The sequence below is a fragment of the Balaenoptera physalus genome (assembly GCF_965194825.1).
Source record: "Balaenoptera physalus genome assembly, chromosome: 7".
In the NCBI taxonomy this organism is placed as follows: Eukaryota; Metazoa; Chordata; class Mammalia; order Artiodactyla; family Balaenopteridae; genus Balaenoptera; species Balaenoptera physalus.
Window position 1 is genome coordinate 12,249,367 of NC_138886.1, and position 19,901 is coordinate 12,269,267.

The 19,901-nt window shown below is 37.5% G+C and overlaps 1 protein-coding gene across 8 annotated transcripts in view; it reads right to left on the reverse strand.

The window, feature by feature from the left end:
- RABGAP1 (RAB GTPase activating protein 1) overlaps positions 1-19,901 on the reverse strand; it is a 157,999-nt gene that overhangs the window by 122,879 nt on the left and 15,219 nt on the right. For 5 of the 8 annotated variants that reach the window (XR_014265366.1, XM_082467747.1, XM_082467746.1 and 2 more), the window contains exon 2: positions 12,135-12,334. The exons of 1 other annotated variant lie outside the window; for it this stretch is intronic. Coding sequence is in view for 4 of the 7 variants with exons in the window: in XM_082467747.1 (XP_082323873.1) it covers positions 12,135-12,284 (150 nt within the window). In the remaining 3 variants the exon portion in view is untranslated. The remainder of the gene's footprint in view (positions 1-12,134; positions 12,335-19,901) is intronic. 2 more of the 8 variants (XM_082467749.1, XM_082467752.1) reach the window with 1 other exon arrangement.

Here is a 19,901-nt window from a genome sequence, read left to right on the forward strand (position 1 = left end):
TTCTCTGGAGAAGCCCTGAGGGTCCTTCCCATTTCCCGAAAATGGTTCATCAAATTAGAAACAGGAAGAATAAGTCTAACAGTACTTCAAAAATTAACAAGAAAATTTTCGACAGGAACAAATCCAAAAGGAGAGAAGACCGATCTATTTGCATCTGTACTCACTTATGCTATCTTCCTATTTCAGAAACTGTTCCTAGGCTAACCCTTCCACTTATACACACAAAACCCTTTTCCCTAATTGAATCAAAGATTTTGCTCTCATTTTGTAGTAGCAATGTCCCCCTTTACTGAATAATTCTTATCAGTATATAAATATCATAAAATCCCTCACTGGAATCCATATCACCCTTCAGGTACCTCTCTATTTTTCAGCTCCTCTTTGTTAGCAAAAAATCCTTGAAACAGTTGTCTGTTTCTGCTGAAAAATCAGCTGGTAACCTTATGGGGATTCCCTTCTATGTTATTTGTTGCTTTTCCCTTGTTGCTTCATCTAATCCCATAGCTTTGAATACCATCTATATACTGTTGATGTCAGCCACAATCTCTCCTGAACATCAGTCTCATACATGCAACTAACTACCTGACATCTAAAAATGGACACCTAATAGTCATCTCAAATTTAATATGTCCTAAACAGGACTCTGATTCCCCTGTCCCCTGCCCCAATTCTGGTCTTCCTATCTCTTGCCCATTTCACTAAATGGTGAAACCATATACCTAACAGTTCAGGCCAAAATCTAGGAAGCAACTTTACTTCTCTCTGCCTCAAATCCCATATCTAATTTGCCCACCTTAATACCAATCAGCTCTACCTTGAAAATATATCCTGAATCACAGGCCATTCACCCTCTAGTCCAAGCTAACATTCTCTCCCTTTCAGGACTAAAACAGCCTGCTCTTCTTGCTGTCAATCCTGCCCAAAGTCAGCACATGTGTATAGGTTTGGCTTTCAGGTTCCTCTTTGCTTTTGTTCCTTGGGGACTTCCTTCACTTTCTTGTGAATAGAGCTATGTAATTAAAAGGCTATTTATTCTATTTCATCCAGCTTTCCGAAGTATTTGTATTGGGACATTTCCAAATACAATTCACCCATTTAAAGTATACATTCTATTCTATGGTTTGGAGTATATTAACAGATATGTGCAACCACTACCAAAGTCGATCTTAAAATATTTTCATTACCTCAAAAAGAAAGCACCCTACCTCCTTAGGTATCAACTCTCTCTTCCCCCAGTATCTCCAGCCCTAAGCAAACACTTATTTATCTTCTGCCTCTAAAGATTTGACTATTCTAGACATTTCATATTATTGGAACCCTGTAATTAGTGGACTTTTGTGACTTGCTTACCACTTAACATAATGTTCTTCAGGGTTCATCTGTGTTGTAGCATGCATCATTACTTCATTCCTATGACCAACTAATATTCCACTCTAGACCACATTTTATTTATCCATTTGGTAGTTGATACACATTTAGGTTGCTTACCTCTTTATATATCCTAGATACAAGTAACTTATGGTTTGCAAACATTTTCTCTCATTCTGTGGGTTGACTTTTCACTTTTTTGATAGTATCCTTTGAGGTAGAAAAGATTTTATTGTTGATACAGTCCAATTAAATCTATTCTTTTTCCTTTGTTGCTTATATTTTTGGAATATCTTAGAATCCACTGTTAAACCTGAAGTCATGAAAATTTACCCCTATTTTCTTCTAAGAGTTTTATACTTTTAGCTCTTACATTGAGGTCTTTCATCTACTTTGAGCTAATTTTTATATATAGTGTGATGTAAGGGTACAACTTCATTCTTTTGAATGCGGCTATCCAGTGTCCCAGCACAATTTGTTGGGGAAAAAAATCCGTTCTCAACTGAATGGTATTAGTACCCTTGCTTCAATCAGCTGACCACAGAAACATGGTTCTATTTCTGAATTCTCAAACATATTCCAATGATCTACATGCCTATCCTTATGTCAGTACTACACTGTCTTGATTACCACCGCTCTATAATAAGTTTTGAAATTGCAAAGCGTGAGTCCTTCGACTGTGTTTATTTTCAACATTATTTTGGCTATTTAGGGTCCCTTGCTATTCCATACAAATTTTAAAATTGGCTTGTTAACCTCTACAAAGATGTTACCTGGGATTCTGATAAGGACTGCAGTGAATGTGTACACCAATTTGAGGAATAATGCCATCCTAACAAGTCTTCTAATGCATGAACACTGGATGAATTTCCACTTATTTAGGTCTTCTTTAATTTCTTTCAACAATGCTTTGCAGATTTCAGAGTATAAGATTTTCACTTTTTTAAACAATGCAAAATATTTCTTTTTAATGCTATCATAAATGCAATTGTTTTCCTACTGTCATTTAAGATTGCTCCTTACAAGTATATAGAAATAAAATTGATATTTGCATGATGATCTTGTATCCTGTAATCCTGCTGAACTTATTAGTTTTAATAATTTTTAGTGGATTTCTTAGGACTTTCTACATACAAGATCATATACAACTGCAAACAGAGATGATTCTTATTTCCTTCTTTCCAATATGGATGTCTTTTAGATTTTTACATGCCTAACTGCTCTGGAAGTAACCTCAAGTACAATGTTGAACAGATATCCATGTATTGAGCCTAAACAGAGGAGGGAAAAATCTACTCTTTCACCAGCGAGAATGATTTTAGCTGTGGGTTTTTCACAATTGCTACTTATCTAGTTGAGGAAGTGCCATTCTATTCATAGTTTCATTTGTTTACTTTCATGACAAAGTGTTGAATTTTTATCAAATGCTTTTACTGTGTCTACTGAAATGATTGTCTTTGCTTTTAATTCCACTGATATGGTATGTTACATTAATAGATTTTAATATGTTAAACCAAACTTCGAATCCTTCGATTCCCACTTGATCATGGTATGTAATCCTTTTTATATGTTGATGAATTAAGTCTGCTGGTGTTTTGTTGAGGATTTTGTCTCCATATTTATAAGAGATACTGACGTGTAGTCTTCTTGTGATATCTTTGTCTAATTTTGGCATCAGGGTAATATCATCCTCATAAAATGAATTGGGAAATATTCTCTCCTCTTCTATTTTGTTGGGAGTGTGTTAAGTACTGGTATTCTTAATTACACATTTGGTAGAGTTCAGCAGTGAAGTCATCCAGGTATATTTTTTATTGCTAATTCAATCTCTTGTTATATGTCTATTCATATTATTTATCAGTTTCATTAGTGTTTTTCTTGAAATTTGTCCATTTAATCTAAGTTCTCTCATTTACTGGCATATTACTGTTCATAAGATTCCTTTATAATCCTTTTTATTTATGTAAGTTTGGTAGCAATGTTTCATTTCTGATTCTAGTAATTTGTGTCTCCTCTTTTTCTCTTGGTCAATCTAAAATGTTGTCCATTTTGTTGATCTTTTCAAAGAACCAGCTTTTGGTTTCATTGATTTCTCTATTGGTTTTCTCTTGTTTCATTAATTTTCACCCTAACCTTTTATTTCCTTACTTCTGCTTGTTTCAAGTTTAGTTTGCCCTTGTTTTTCCAATGTCTTAAGGTGAAAAATTAGGTTATTGATTTGAGATCTTCCTTCTCTCATAATATAGGAATTTACAAGTAGAAATTTCCCTATAAGCATTATTTTAGCTATATTGTATAAGTTTTGGTATACCTTCATTTTCATTCATTTCAAAGTATTTTCTAATTTCCCTTTTAATTTCTTCTTTGACCCATAAGTTATCTGGGAGTATGTTGTTTAATTTCCATGTATTTGTTAATTTTTCAGCTTTACTTCTGTTATTGATTTCTAATTCATTTCACTGTGGTTGGAAAAATAATTTAGGTGTACTTGAGAAGAATGTGTATTATTGTTGTTGAGTACTCCATAGATATGTCAGGTCAAAATGGTTTATAGTGCTGCTCTGGACTTCTATTTACGTATTGGTCTCCTGCTTAGTTTTTCTATCCGTAATTGAAAGGAAGTACTGTAACAACAATTATTGTTGAACTGTCTATTTCTCTCTTCATTTCTGTCATTTTTTGCTTCATGTATTTTGAAGTTCCTTTATTAGGGATTTCATTGTTGGACCTTCCTGGTGGTCTGACCCGTATAGGATTATAAAAAGCCCATTTCATCTGTAGTATCATTGTTTGTTTTAAAGTCTATGTTGCCTAACATCACTATAATCACTCGTTTTCTTGTGACTGTTGTTTGCATATCTTTTCCCATCTATTTAAATATATTTACATCTTTGAATCTAAGGTGTGTCTCCTAGATGTTGTTTTAGCCAGTGCTGACAATTTCTACTTTTTGATCATATTGCTTAATCCATTCACATTTAATGTTATTATTGATATAGTTCAATTTAGCTGTGCTATTTTACTTTTTGTTTTTTATTTATCTGTCTCATGTATTTTTCATTCCTTTATTCCTCCCTTACTACTTTCTTTAGCGTTTAGTAAATAACTTTCTAATGCAGCACTGACATTTCTTTAATATTATATATATGCACATGTATATGTATGCATATGTGTGCACGCACACACATACATATACATATATACGTGCACACACCACTGTAGCGGTGCCCCTTTGGGTTCTTACTCTTCTTCCCCACCTCATCATCCCTCCCCCAAGGCAACCACTCTTCTGCTTTCTGTGAGTGTAGATTAGTTTTGCATTTTTTAAAATCGTATATAAATGGAACACACAGTATGTGCTTCTATTTATGGAGTTGGAGGGGATGTCTGGCTTCTTTCAATCAGCTTAATTATTTTGAGATCATTCATGACTGTGGTAATGAGAGTTCATTTTTTTTTTAAGAGTGTAAATACTTCTTACATATTGTTTTATTTATTTTTTTATAAAAGTTCCGAGAAAAGGTCTTTGTTTTATACATATATATATTCCAACTTTATTGAGACTTAATTGAAATAAAACATTATATAAGTTTAAGGTGTACAACATGATGATTTGATACACGTATATATTGGAAAATGATTACCACAATAAGGTTAGTTAATACAACAACCATCAACTCACATAATTACCATTTTTAAAGATTAATCTCTTAGGAACTTTCAATTAATTATGTAATGTAGTATTGTTAGCTATAGTCCCAGTGCTGTACATTAGATCCCCAAAACGTATCCACTGCCTAACTGGAAGTCTATACTGTTTGACCAACATTTCCTCATTTCTTCCACCACCACTGCCCACCTCTGGGCAACCACCATTTTACTCAGTTTCCATGAGTTTGGCTTTTTTAGATTCCACATATAAATCGTGGAATGTGGAATATGTTGTGTTTCCATATTTGTTTCTTTCAAGATGTTTTCTGATTTCCCTTTTGATTTCTTCTTTGACCCAATGGTTGGTCAGGAGTAGGTTGTTTAATTTCCACATATTTGTAGATTTTCAAGTTTTCCCCATTGTTTTATTTCTAGTTTTATACCACTGTAGTCAGAAAAGAATCTGGTATGATGTCAGTCTTCTTAAATTTGCTAAGATTTGATTTGTGACCTAACATATACTTGTTTTGAAATGGCCCCTCTTTTAGTTCCCATTTGCATGGAATAGCTTTTCATCTCTTCACATATGACACATGGATAAGTCTACGTGTGTCCTTAAAGCTGAAATGAGTCTCTCTCTTTTTTTAAAAGTTATTTATTTATTTATTTATTTTTGGCTGTGTTGGGTCTTCGTGGCTGTGCATGCGCTTTCTCTAGTTGCGGCGAGCAGGAGCTACTCTTCGTTGTGGTGTGCGGGCTCTAGAGCGCAGGCTCAGTAGTTGTGGCGCACGGGCTTAGTTGCTCCGCGGCATGTGGGATCTTCCCAGACCAGTTCTCGAACCCGTGTCCCCTGCATTGGCAGGTGGATTCTTAACCACTGTGCCACCAGGGAAGTCTTGACATGAGTCTCTTATAGGCAGCATATAGTGCGGTCTTGTTTTTTTAATACATTCTGACACTTATTTGATTGGACAACTTAATTCATTTGCATTTAAAATAATTACTGATAAATAAGAACTTACTAATATTATATAATTAATTGTTTTCTGGGGACTTCCCTGGTGACACAGTGGTTAAAAATCTGCCTGCCAGTGCAGGGGACATGGGTTCGAGCCCTGGTCCGGGAAGATCCCACATGCCGCGGAGCAACAAAGCCCGTGCGCCGCAACTACTGAGCCTGAACTCTAGAGCCCCACAACTACTGAAGCCTGCGCGCCTAGAGTCCATGCTCCACAACAAGAGAAGCCAACGCAATGAGAAGCCTGCACAACACAACAAAGAGTAGTTCCCACTCGCCACAACTAGATAAAGCCCGCGTGCAGCAACAAAGACCCAACGCATCCAAAAATAAATTAATTAATTAAAAAATAATTGTTTTCCGGTTGTTTTGTAGTTACCTTGTTCCTTTCTTCCTCTCCTGCTATCCTCCCTTGTGAACTGATGATTTTCTGTAGTGGTACACTTTGATCCCTTATCTTTTATGATCTATTGTAGGTTATTACTTTGTGGTTACCATGAGGTTTACATAAAACATTGTACAGGATATAATAGTATATTAACAGTAACAACCTAACTTCAATCGCATACAAAACTCTACCTTTTACTTCCCCAAACACTTTGTTTTTGATGTCACAATTTTAACTTTCTATATTATGTATTCATTGTAGCTATAGTTTTTTTAATACCTTTGTCCTTTAACTTTTATACTACAGTTTCTTAATCAACACACCACCATATTACAGTATCAGACTATACTGATTTTGAGATAAGTATACTATATACTTATCTTTTCCAGTGTGTTTTATATTTTCATATGTTTTCATGTTACTAATTAGTGTCCTTTCATTTCAGATTGAAGAACTCCTTTTACCACTTTTCTTAAGGTCTAGCGATGATCAACTCCCTCAACATTGATTTGGGAATTACAGGTATCCCCCACTTTCTGAAAGTTTGCAATATGCCACTTTGCTTTTAGAAAGCCCTACATTAGTACCTGTTTTCACTAACTGAAAGAAACCTGAAGAGGATTTTTGCTTTTATGGAAAAAAGCAATTACTGTACTAATGTAGGTCATTTGTAAAAGCGAAGGGGTGTAACACAAACTTTCAGAAAGCAGGGGATACTCTTCACTATATGCCATTTCAGCTTACGAAGTTTCATAGGAACATTCTACTTTCAGATTGAGGGGGAAACCTGTAATCTTTCTCTCTCCTTCCTTTTTTTTTTTTTTTTGGCCATGTTGCACAGCTTGCAGGATCTAAGTTCCCTGACCAGGGATTGAACCCACACCCCTGGCAGTGAAAGCACGAGTCCTAACTACTGAAGCCCCAGAGGATTCCCTCTCCTTCATTTCTGATGGACAACTTTGCCAACTAAAGTATTCTTGGTTGGCAGTTTTTTTCTTTTAGCATTTTGAATATATCATCCCATTCTCTTATGGCCTGCAAGGTTTCTGCTGAGAAATCTGCTAAAAGTCTTATGGGGGGTTCCTTTGTAATGTGAGATAGTTCTTTTTCCTCTTGCTGCTTTAAAAACTGTTTGTCTTTGATTTTAAAACTTTATTGTAATATATCTTGGAGAGGATCACTTTGGGTTGAAATTTGGGGGGAACCTATAAACTTCATGATCTCAGATATCCAAATCTTTCCCCAAATTTGGGAAGTTTTGGGGCTTCCCTGGTGGCGCAGTGGTTGAGAATCCGCCTTCCAGTGCAGGGAACACGGGTTCAATCCCTGGTCTGGGAAGATCCCGCATGCCGCGGAGCAACTAAGCCCGTGCGCCACAACTACTGAGCCTGTGCTCTAGAGCCTGTGAGCCACAACTACTGAGCCCACATGCTACAACTACTGAAGCCCACGCACCTAGAGCCCGTGCTCTGCAGCAAGAGAAGCCACCGCAATGAGAAGCCCGCGCACTGCAATGAAGAGTAGCCCCCACTTGCTGCAACTAGAGAAAGCCCGCATGGAGCAACAAAGACCCAACACAGCCAAAATAAATAAATAAAATAATAATTTTTTAAAAATTTGGGAAGTTTTCAATCATTATGTCTCTAAATAAGCTTTCTGCCCATTTCTCCCTCTCCTGTCCTTCTGGGACTCTAATATTGCAGAGACTGATCATTTTAGTGGTATGCCATAGTTCACACTATGAACTGGGCCAGCTGGCCATGGGCCAGCTTTCTTCACTCCTTTTCATATTCCCTCTGTTCTCAGACTAAATAATTTCAAATAATCTGTCTTGTACTTCACAATACTTTCTTCTGCTTGATCCAGTGTTTTGATGCTCCCTATCGCATTTGTTTTCCCTAAGATGATGATGAGTGCTCAAGTGTGTGGTTTCTTCCAATCCCACAGAATCCGGTTGACTTTTTGCATGTGCTCACTAGCCATTTGCAAAGACTCACACATACCATTCTTGCCCTCAGGGTTGTGCACAGGGAGGTAGCCACAGGGTAGGGACATGTTTGGGTGAGGAGTGTGGAGCTCAGAGGTGGCCATGGGCCAGCTGGGGGATTGGCAGGGGAGGTGTCCCCAGTGGCTCATGGGTGGGCTTCCTGAGGGAGTCCCCAAAGCAGTTAGTAGGATCCACGCCCCTTTGATATGTTCCATTCCCAACCTTGGCTGCTCTTCCTCCAGCACAACTGTCGACCCCCAGGTTATCCAGTTTATGACTCAGTATTCTGGACGGAGTGAGAAAGAAATGGGCCTTTCTGGCAGTGTACCACAAAGCTGGGAAAGTCAGGTGCTCAATCACACACTCTCACTTTCACCCATGGAAGAAATCATGAGCTAAATATCTGCTGGCACTGAGCTGTGCCACCTTGGGGGTGGGGTGACACACATAAAATGAAACTGTTCCTTTCATCGTCTTCAATGGGTCCAATCTTGGATGTTTTTGCCCCAACAATGTGCTGGAACTTCTCTGCTGGACTCCTGGACTTCCATGAAGGCACTCTCATCCATTAGTGTCTAAATTGGTGTTCTTTGAGAGTAGGATGGTAGAAAACTCCTGTACTGCCATTTTGATGACATTTCTTTCCATTAATTCTTTCTTTTGCCCGTTGAAATTTACTGTTGAGCCTCTCCAGTGAATTCCTCATTTCAGTTATTGTGCTCTTCCACTTCGGAATTTCCATTTGGTTCTTTTTTTGTAATTTCTATCTCCTTAATGATATTTTCTATTTGATTTTACAGTCATCATGCTTTCCTTTATTTCTTTAAGCACGATTTCTTTTAGTTCATTGAACATATTAATAATGGCTACTTTCAAAGTTTGCATATTAAGTGCAATATGTGACTCTCAAAAGCAGTATGTGCTGCCTTTTTAAAAATGATGTATGGGTAATATTTTCTTGTTTCTTTGCATGTCTCACATTTTGTGTTGGAAACTAGATATTTTAGGTAATATGTTGTTCCAGTTCTCAGTACTGGTCTCCACACCCTAGGACTTATTTTTTATGCTTGCTTGTTTGTTTAGTGACTAGCTGACTTATTTTAGTAAATTCTATTCCCCTAATTCCCATGGTGTTAAACCTTTGATGTTGCTCCTCTGGGGTAATTTGGATTTGCCTTCAGTCATCCTGGTATAGTAGTTTTGGCAGGATGCTCTGTCTCTATGACTACATGTGGATATTAAATTCCACTAATTGTGGCTGATTTGCTCAACAGTTTTCAACAATCCACTAAGGTAATAAACTGCTCCACAGAATAAACCAATCAAATTAGGTTACTTTGACAGGAGAGCTCCAGAGGTCAATGTTTGAGATCTGTCCCTACCACAGGCAGTCTTCTCCCTGCAAGCCTACAGTTAAACCGTATGTCCAACCAATCTAACAATCTCTTCCCAATTACCTTTCACCACAACCTCCACTGTTTTTGAGGGTACCCTTAGGCTTGAACTTCTCTACACTCTGTTGTAAATATGATTTTTAAAAATTAATTAAATAATTAATTATTTATTTAGGCTGCATTGGGGTTTTTTTTGTTGTTGCTGTGTGCGGGCTTTCTCTAGTTGCAGTGAGCAGGGGCTACTCTTTGTTGCAGTGTGCGGGCTTCTCATTGCAGTGTCTTCTCTTGTTGTGGGGCACGGGTTCTAGGTGTGCGGGCTTCAGTAGTTGTGGCAGGTGGGCTCAGTAGCTGTGGCTCGTGGACTCTAGAGTGCAGGCTCAGTAGTTGTGGTGCATGGGCTTAGTTGTTCTGCAGCATGTGGGATCTTCCCAGACCAGGGCTAGAACCCACATTGGCAGGCAGGTTCTTAACCACTGAGCCACCAGGGAAGCCCTCTGTTGTAAATAAAGTTGGTTCCTTTGGGAAGAGATTAGGAGCTGTTTTATGGCCCACTTCTCACTGCAGGCAAAATCTCTGAGCTATAGCTATGAAGTTGGGAGTGTAGACAATGACGTACTTCTCTCTGAGCGACACATCTTCAGAAAATGAGTATTTGGTAGGTGTGGGAGGTTGCGTAGCAATCTCCGGTATTTTTGACTTCCCTCTATTAGTGTGGAACCACTACCTTACGTGCCAGAACCAGGTTAAGGGCAAGGGCAATTGGGCTCTCAGTATTCTCAGCAGCACTGTGTCCTATGTAGAGCCTTCATCCCAGAAGTAAGGTCTGGGCAAAAAAAAAAGCAGCCCCTACCACTCATTCACACTTGGCCAGCAAAAGGTGATGGAGGCAGAATGCCTCATCCTGCTCTTCCCTGGAAGACAGCCCTCCAAGTGGGAGCTGTGGGGAGAGGAAACCCTATTTTCTTGACTGTACCAATCTGGAGTGGAGTTACCATCTTGCTCAGCTGGGAGATGGGAAGGAAAAAACAAGTCTTGGTTCAAATACCACAGATTCGTAACCAAATTTTAGTAAATTTCTCTGAATAAATGTTTCTTCGATTGCTCTATGTCCTTTAGAACATTTCCATAGACTTTAATTAAAAAAACATAGTAATTGTCACCAATTTTGCTGGGGAATGGGTCCACAAAGCTCACACCATCCATGCTGTCTCTCTCAACCAGTGAACACATTCAAAGCTCTCCAAAAATCCCCTTCACATTTACAATAAAGTCCAAATTCCTACTAAGCTTTATAAAGTGCTACATGATGCAGTTCCTACACATCACTGGATCTCATACTTTAGCACTTTTTATTTACTTTATTTACTCTGCTCTAATCTCTGTCCTAAAAAGGGTGGTCTTCCTCAGGGTCTTTTTATTTTCTGTTCCTCGTGGAAAGTGCTTTTTCACATTTCTCCATGAACAAGTTCTTCCTCATTTCATTCAGATCTCTGCTCAAATGTCATTTCAAGACATTCTCTGAAACAGTACCTGCCATTCACTCTTTATCCATGTATTCTGCTTTGATTTTCTTCAAAGCACCTAAATTTCCTTAACATATTCATTTTCCTATTTGCTTAGAATCTGTTTCCCCATTTGATTTAAAAGCTCTAGGAGGGCAGGGGGCTTTGCTTGTCTTATTTGCTACTGTATCCCGAGTATTTATAACAGTACTTGGCACAAAGTCAATACTCAATAACCACTTGTTGAATAAATAGACATAAACAAGAATCAAAATATTTTAAAAGCTACTTACATTTTAAGTGACATTAACAGGTAATCTGTTCTTACTTATATCCATAAAGAGCAAAACAGTAACAGAGTATGGGAAAAGAAGTTAATAGTGATTTATTTGGCTGAGAAAATATAAACAGAAATGGCCAAAAGCCAGGAATTTTAAGTTCTGTTTTAGTAATTCTAAAACTTATTTTTATAAATAGCACTGCAGACCTGCCACTGCCTTTACACTACATACACCAGGCCCAAAAGAAACAATCACCTCTAACTCAATGAGAACATGAAAACAATACTAAAATAACAAATGTTTATACTATGATCACTAGTTTTTACAGTTAGGGATATCAGAAGATTTAGAAGCTAATCAAATTGAAAATCCTTAATCAGATATAAATTTGTCACTATCACTAATTATAAATAAAACGCTTTAGCATTAAAAAAAGAAAGGATATTATTTCCATGTCCTCACTTTCACTCCATATACCTTCCTATTAAGGCCAAGTTTTGCTTTAGCAAGGCTCAGCAAAAGAAACGTAGGTTATGTAGTTTTACCTTGAGTCCTGTTTTCTCGTCATCACTTCCATTATTTGTAGATGGTGTCTCATCTCCTTGCCTGGAAACCAAGACAAAATCTTCACTATTAAGAGTAGACACAGAGTCTGAGGAGACACTGATTTTTCCAACAGAAGCCTTGTCATCCATGACTCAAGAATGAAGCTCAACTCATGAATGATTAAATATTTTAAAAATGCCTGAAAAACAAAAACCATAAAAATACTCATATAGAATGTCTGCCAGATATTCAATTATGTTCTAATTTTTACAAAATACATATGGAAAAACTTAGGGGGAAAAGAAAACTTCCAAAATCTTTCCCAAAGACTTTCACTACTTACAGTTTAGGCTTTTTATTCCAGATATAAGGGAATTTGATGAAATTGAGGGCCAAGGTACTTCAGATTTCAAATAAATAAATAAATAAAACATATTCCCTTGAGAATAACTCTGCCTACCTACACTGATTTCTTTGGCATATGTTGTAACTCTATTCTTTTTAGAGAAAAATTATGAAGTACTGAACTTGTTTTCTATCCTTTAATTTGTAAAGCTATATAAACAAATGAAATTGAAAGCGCTTAGGACAATAACTAAGGTTTTCCTAACATTGCTGATACTTATACTAACAACGTGTTTTAAGAAACAAAATTTCATATTAACCCCCCCAAAAAATAAATTCAAGGCAAGGCAGGCATAAATTCTAGAGCAGGGAAATACCTTACATAGCAAGAAATCAGAAGTCTATTAAAAACTCAATATTCCTATCCCCCAGTTTCTTAGAACTCAACTCAATATGAACATTACCAATAAAAGAGTTTCATGCCAAAAATTTCCAGCAAGAAGTTAAAAATGTGTCAATTATGAAAAGCTATTCAATTATTTATTGACTCATGGAATAAAACTCGGACTCATCTACCATTTAAAAACCTGGTCTGGAAACTTCCCTGGTGGTCCAGTGGTCAAGAATCCACCTTCCAACGCAGGGGACGAGGGTTTGAGCCCTGGTCAGGGAACTAAGATCCCACACGCCTTGGGGCAAATAAGCCAGCGTGCCGCAACTACTGAGTCCACGCACTCTAGAGCCCACGTGCCACAACTACTGAGCCCACGTGCCACAACTACTGAGCCCATGCGCTGCAACGAAAGATCCTGCATGCCACAATGAAGATCCCACCGCAAGGAAGACCCAATGCAGCCAAATAAACAAATAAAAATTTTTTAAAATTCCTAAAAAAAAGAAAAATCTGGTTCTGCATATTTTGTGGCAATGTTCCCATTTGGCTGCCAAAACAAAAACAGAACAGACGATACAACATTATACTCAGAGAGTTTTAACCAATAAACAAAAGTTGCTCTAAAAAAACAAGTTGCTCTCTCTGTATGCTCATCTTGTACCTCAAAGAGGTAAAGGTTCTGAGAATCTGTTCAGTCTCTCCAATTAAGAAGTCCTGATCTATGCTTTGGATTTTTAATTGAACATACGTTTATTGAGCATACACCATATGCCAAGCACTATTTTTTCCTCAAAGGCTAACATCTAGATAAACACATGGCAGCAAGAATTACACAATCCCTGAATACCATAGTTGTAAGAAAACCTAGAAATTATCAATACTGTTAAACAGATAAGGAAATGGCACCCCCAAGAGATGTAGGGTCATTTAATCAGGCATAACTAAAGCTCAAACCCTGGACTCCCTGCTGCTTTCCATTTAAACTAACTTCCTTGCTTAAAGGCTCTACGTTTCATAGGACTAAATCTAAATGCGTAGCATAGCATTTAGAGATGCTTCAAATGTACTTTTGAAAACTTCTTTTCAAATGTAGTTCTGCTTCATCTATGCAATGAATACTTACCAAGTGTCTAGTTTATAAAGAATAGAATATGCTAAACAAGAAAAAATAGATTCTTGCCCAAAAGGAGTTTATAATTTAGTATAGAACAGAGGCAAATTGAACAGGTTAATAGGTACTGATTTAGGGTAAAGAAAACTATGGAAACATGTTGGAAGAGTTAAAAAATATACTAGAGGAGGTAATGTCTTTGCCAAGGATATATATGTTAATACCTTGAGGTATCTGCCCTCACAGAATCCTCCTCCTAAAGTGGTTCCCTTGCTTCTGTACTCAGACAACTAGAAATAATCGTTCATGATCTAATAACCCTTTTCCAAGTGGCCTGCCCATTCTTTCCCCAGAGTCAAATGCACTGCCTGCCTTGTTTCGGTTCCCATAGCAATTTACATTTTTTACAGTACCTATTATGTTGTGTTACAATTTGATGTTGAGTCCCTGAACAGCAAACTTAAAATTCATATATCTATTTCACAGATTAGGAAATTGAGGCTTAGAGAGACAGTGTAACTTGTTCAAGGTAATGGTTGTAATTTAACTGGTTAGAAGCAAAGCCAAAAACTGAACCAACATATCTATGATTCCAGAAGCTAAGCTCTTTCCATTAGATTATGATGCTTTTCCAATGCTACAAATGTTTGGGCTTTGTTCCAAAATACTCAGTATCAGATAAAGGAGTCTCTATCTTTTTTACAACTTGTACTTTGGGTAAGGTTTTCATGCTTAATTAGTCTTCTTTCCATCTTTTAAAATGTTACTAATAGTAAGATAGCAGAGGGCCTGGGAAAGTTCTCTAAAGCTATGATCTCAGAGACACTGAGAACTTTCTACAGTATTCTAGACTCAAAAATAGTATACTTTGATATTTACACTATGAAACTGAGAAGATTTGGCAGGCTCAAAGTTCAACCTATTTTCTTTGAGGAGGTGACAGGAAAGTACACTTTATAAGATACTTTACTATTTGTTTTGGCACCTGAAAGTAACTGAATCACTCAGTGGGAATGGGATTTATCAAAACACTACGCAGTACAGGAAAGGTTATATAATAACACTCCTCTTCTCTGGCCTCCGTGGGCAGAAGTGAAAAGGGAGCCCATGAGCTCCAAGGTCTCTGAATAAGACCACCCCTTCCCTGGCCTCCACAATAAAGAGGTGCCCCAGAACTTGGTATACTCCTGGCAAAATTCTAGAGTATTTACAACCTCTGTCTTGAGACCCTAAGAACTAATTTTGTTGTCTTTAATCCCTACTTACACCAATTACCACAAGAAGCCCTCTACTCTAATTCCAATTCTCATGGACAATAAAGTATAAACTTCCTCCCCCAAATACCCTGCACTGCCATCACTCTTTCTACTTTTCTCTATACCACCTATCACCATTCGACACGTTTTACATTTTAATCATTTGTTTTTAAGTATCATGTAAGCATAAGGGCAGGGATTTTTGCCTGTTTCATTAGCTGCTGTGTCCCTAACAAGTGAAAGAATGACTGGCACATAGTAGGTGCTCAAATATTTGCTAAAGAAATAGGATAAGTGGCAAATAAAGATGGAAAAGAACAAGAGCCACCCATGAAAAGGCAAGAGCAGCTTTTACAGACTGACAGTAAGAACAGAAGTCATATTTGTGATGGTAAAGCGCACAATTAAGAGTTAGAAAAAAAAATCCAAGTTAGTAGGCTGGTTCTACTATTTAATAATAGTGTAAGCATGGTCACACCAAGACTCAGTTTCCATAAATGAAAATGGTGTACTATCTACCTCATGGAGCCATTATAAAAATTACTAAGGAATAGATATATGTATATCCAGGAGCCAACTGCTATTGAAGGACTGTCAAGAGTCTTGATGATGGCCAGTTCTTTTCCATTTCATCACTCTCTTCATTAACTGGAGAGTGAAACTAACTTCCCATTTTAAAAGAATTAACAAGTAAAACTGATTTTGGAAATTCAATTTAGGAAACAATATTAGTGCAAAAATATATAACATTCTTAGCTCCATATTGTAATTTATTTATACCTAACTAAATGTAAAGGAATACTTTATATCTTTGTATAGTACTTTACAGATTACTAAAATATACACATTCTTTATCTCATTTTATCATCCTAACAATTCTGTAAGGTAGACAGAGTAAAGATTTTTATTCCACTTTAAATAAAATAATATACATATGAACACCCTGGTATTTGGTAGACACTCACAGTTTGTCTCTTTCTTATATAAGTGATGAGCCTAGACCCTTATAACATGTCCAGTTACCAACAGGGCCAGGGTGGTGAGTGCCAGTTCAGGGATGTTTCATTCTATCTCCTTTAATACGTCAACTAACTTAGAATGATAGGTAATTTTGCTTAATTATGCAACCTCATGCATCCAAACCAAAGGTTCAGTTATGTTATATCCTGCTCTGTAACATAAGTGACAATTCTATGCTCAACTATGCACTTCTGCAAAGATCATAGTAAATAATGTACCTCAATCTTGTTGAATGAAAATTCATTTTCATTCTCAATCTCCTCTTAAAACTATAAACCCAGCTAAAGGAAAGTGAAATGTAAAAGAACTAGCCATGGTAAAGGCTCTTTTGACAGTTCATCAAAAGCAGTCAGTTCCTGGATAATCAGGGTTTACTTTTTAAAAACTTGAACTTTTTTGGGACAGAATACCATCAGATATTTGTACTGTTTCTAACATCATTCACAGCAGTAACATAAACAGTGAACTTGCAGTGGCATGGATTTGCTAATGTGCATTTCGTAGAAGAAAAATCACCTCCCAATAAGTGACCTACCAAACTTGATAAAAGAGGTCTGCGTGATACTTGTAATTGAACTTGACATGCTTGAGACAAGTAAAATGTGCTAGTTCCCGGCCACTAGTTCAGCACTCTGGTTCATCTTTATTTCCTTGGTTTTCCTGAAACTCTTCCTGAAGGAGAAGCACTAACTCCTCCTACACTTCAATGGGACTCCCCACTCTCACTGAGCAGTCCCTCTCAAAATCTGGCTCCCCTACCTCTCACCAAGCTTCACTGCACATCCTCTTTTAAAAGCTGAATTCAAACCTTGTCTATGTGACCCTGGGTACTTTAACGTTCTCTGAGCATCCGTTCGGAAAGGAAAAATATATATATCTATAAACATTTAAAAATCAACAATACAAAATTTCAAAACCCAAACTATTCTTTACAGTTCTCATCTTACTCCTACCAGCTGAAATAAATGAAAATGCTGATCATTTCCATATTGTGAAACTCTTATCTTTTTGCTTCCATTTTCTACCTCTGGTACCTTTTCCCAGCTGTCTTTTAAGTTCCTTTTTTTCTGCCCACTCTTTATTTTTTCTTTAATTTTTAAAAAAATTTATTTATTTTATTTGTTTATTTTTGGCTGCGTTGGGTCTTCATTGCTGCGCGCAGGCTTTCTCTAGTTGCGGTCCGGGGGCTTCTCATTCTGGTGGCTTCTCTTGTTGTGGAGCATGGGCTCTAGGTGGGTGGGCTTGAGTAGTTGTGGCACACGGGCTCAGCAGTTGTGGCATGCGGGCTCAGTAGTTGTGGCTCGCGGGCTCTAGAGCGCAGGCTCAGTAGCTGTGGCACATGGCCTTAGCTGCTCTGTGGCATGTGGGATCTTCCCGGACCAGGGCTAGAACCCACATTGGCAGGCAGGTTCTTAACCACTGCACCACCAGGGAAGCCCCTCTGTCCACTCTTTAAATTCATCCTGGCCTCCTTCTTGTTCCATACTTTCCCTTAGCTATCTCAGTGCCTCATGTGGTTACAAAATTTTTTTTTTTTGGTATGCTGATGATACTGCAGCCCTGTCTTTCTCCCTAATTTCATGTGGGTGTTTGTGTTTTGTTTTTTTTTCTATTCAGTACTGAGTGTTTGATATGTGCCAGGCACTAGGTACAGTGTTACGGACAGGAAAGGTACTCTTTACCCTTGACAGGCTTACAGTAAAGAAAATGGACAAGTAAACAAGTAATTACAATAGAGTATAGTGCTTGGTATAACAGAGGTATGCAAATGGTGTTATGTGAATACACAGGTGGGATCTGCTACATGTGCCCCACGTCCAAAGCAGACCCCATCTTCACACAAGCATATTCTTCCTCATATCTCCCCTAACAGTGGTTAATAACCACTGATCCAAGATAGAAATGTCCCCCAAAATCCGTGACTCCTTTTCTCATTCTCCCTTGGGATTCTAATGGATTTTTAGTTCCAAAACATACCCCAAATCTATTCATTCTTTGCCATCTTTCATGTCACTGACTTGAGTATTTCATTCTCTTTCAACTTAGCTACAACATAAGTCTCCCTTCCTAGACTCTCTCTAGTCATTATCAAGGCCTCATAGTTAATTTCTAAAATTCAGATTTGATCATATATCCCACCCCTTCCTTTGATTGCTCCTGACTGAAAACAGAAAAAAATCCAAACTCTTTATACCATTTGTTCTTAAAAATCTGGAGCCAATCTATCATTCTAGTTTTATCTCCTTCTATCAAACCATACCAGACAACTCACCAAACATATCATGCATTTTTATGCTTTCAAGGCTTTGCTCATGCCATTTCTTAAGCTAGGAATGTGACTTCATTTCCCCCATTAGTCCTTCTTCCTCACCAGCAACCCTGTGATACAATCAAATATTCAACCTCCCCTTTTCCCTTCTGAAACATTCCTTATTTCCCTCTAGGGCTCCTAAGGCTTTTTGTTTGCTTGCTTTTTAATTTTATCACAGAATTACAGCATTTATCACACAGTAAAATGTGATACCTCTTTTCTCCTATACTACACTGATCATTCATTCCAGAAACAATTACTTAGTATAAACCACCATGGTAAACACTGGGAATACAATGAGCACACATAGTCCCTTTGAACTAACTACTTGTGAACAGGGATCTTAGGTTTTATTCATATTATCTTCATATCCTTGCTATGGCAGTCCTCAATAAATGTGATTGGATGAATAATACTCTTTCATCAGTGTTTAAGTGATAGAGTCTATGTAATGTGAGATGGACAAATGACAAATATGATACACTACAAGCGTGTCTGGGATATGGATATGAATGACAGCTGGAAAAAAGAGACTCAAAAAGAACTACCCTTGAGTGTGCCTGACTGACTCTTCATAAAGTTTCTAACTGTGAAAGCCAGTTAAACAACACAGCCACAAAACACACCTTGGATTCCCTTTGTACCAAAACACTCATCACTTCCCTCCCAATCCTCATCATTTTTGTTTGCTCAACCAGTGAAAAAATTAGCACAGCTTTAGGGAACCTTAAGGAGGATACTTAAATCATCTTGCTAAATCTAAAGACAGAACAATACTTAGCAGTTCCTGAGTATCAATTATATATGCCCAACATGGTACTTAGAAGCTTTATACGCATTATTACTAATCTTTATATTAACCTTGCCAGAAAGGTAAAAACTTCATATGACAGACAAACTGAGGCTTAGACTGGTTCAATAACTTGCTTAAGTTCACAGAGACAATTACAGAACTTGATCCAAACCCAGGTATCTAGATGCCTATGTCCTTTTCAGGAATGCATCTCTCCTCCTTGGTGTTCCTATCACCATTCTCTCCCCATTCCAATCCATACTCTATGTTGCTCCCAGTTATATATACCCTTCTAAAACACAGATCTGCTAAGATTACTCTCTGTTGAGAAAAAGACAAGTCAGGAAGTAGCAAGAGAGTCAAGTCTCAAAGATGCTGTAGCAGGCCAATTCTTGTGGGTTTGCAGCTCTTTAAAATTAAACCACAAAGAAGTTATTTTTTAAAATCATACAATCTTAATCTCAGCTTTTTTCTTTTTTTCTGGCTTTGAGATTTGTTTCCCTGCAATGGTTTTCATATGAACTTCTCACAGCCTA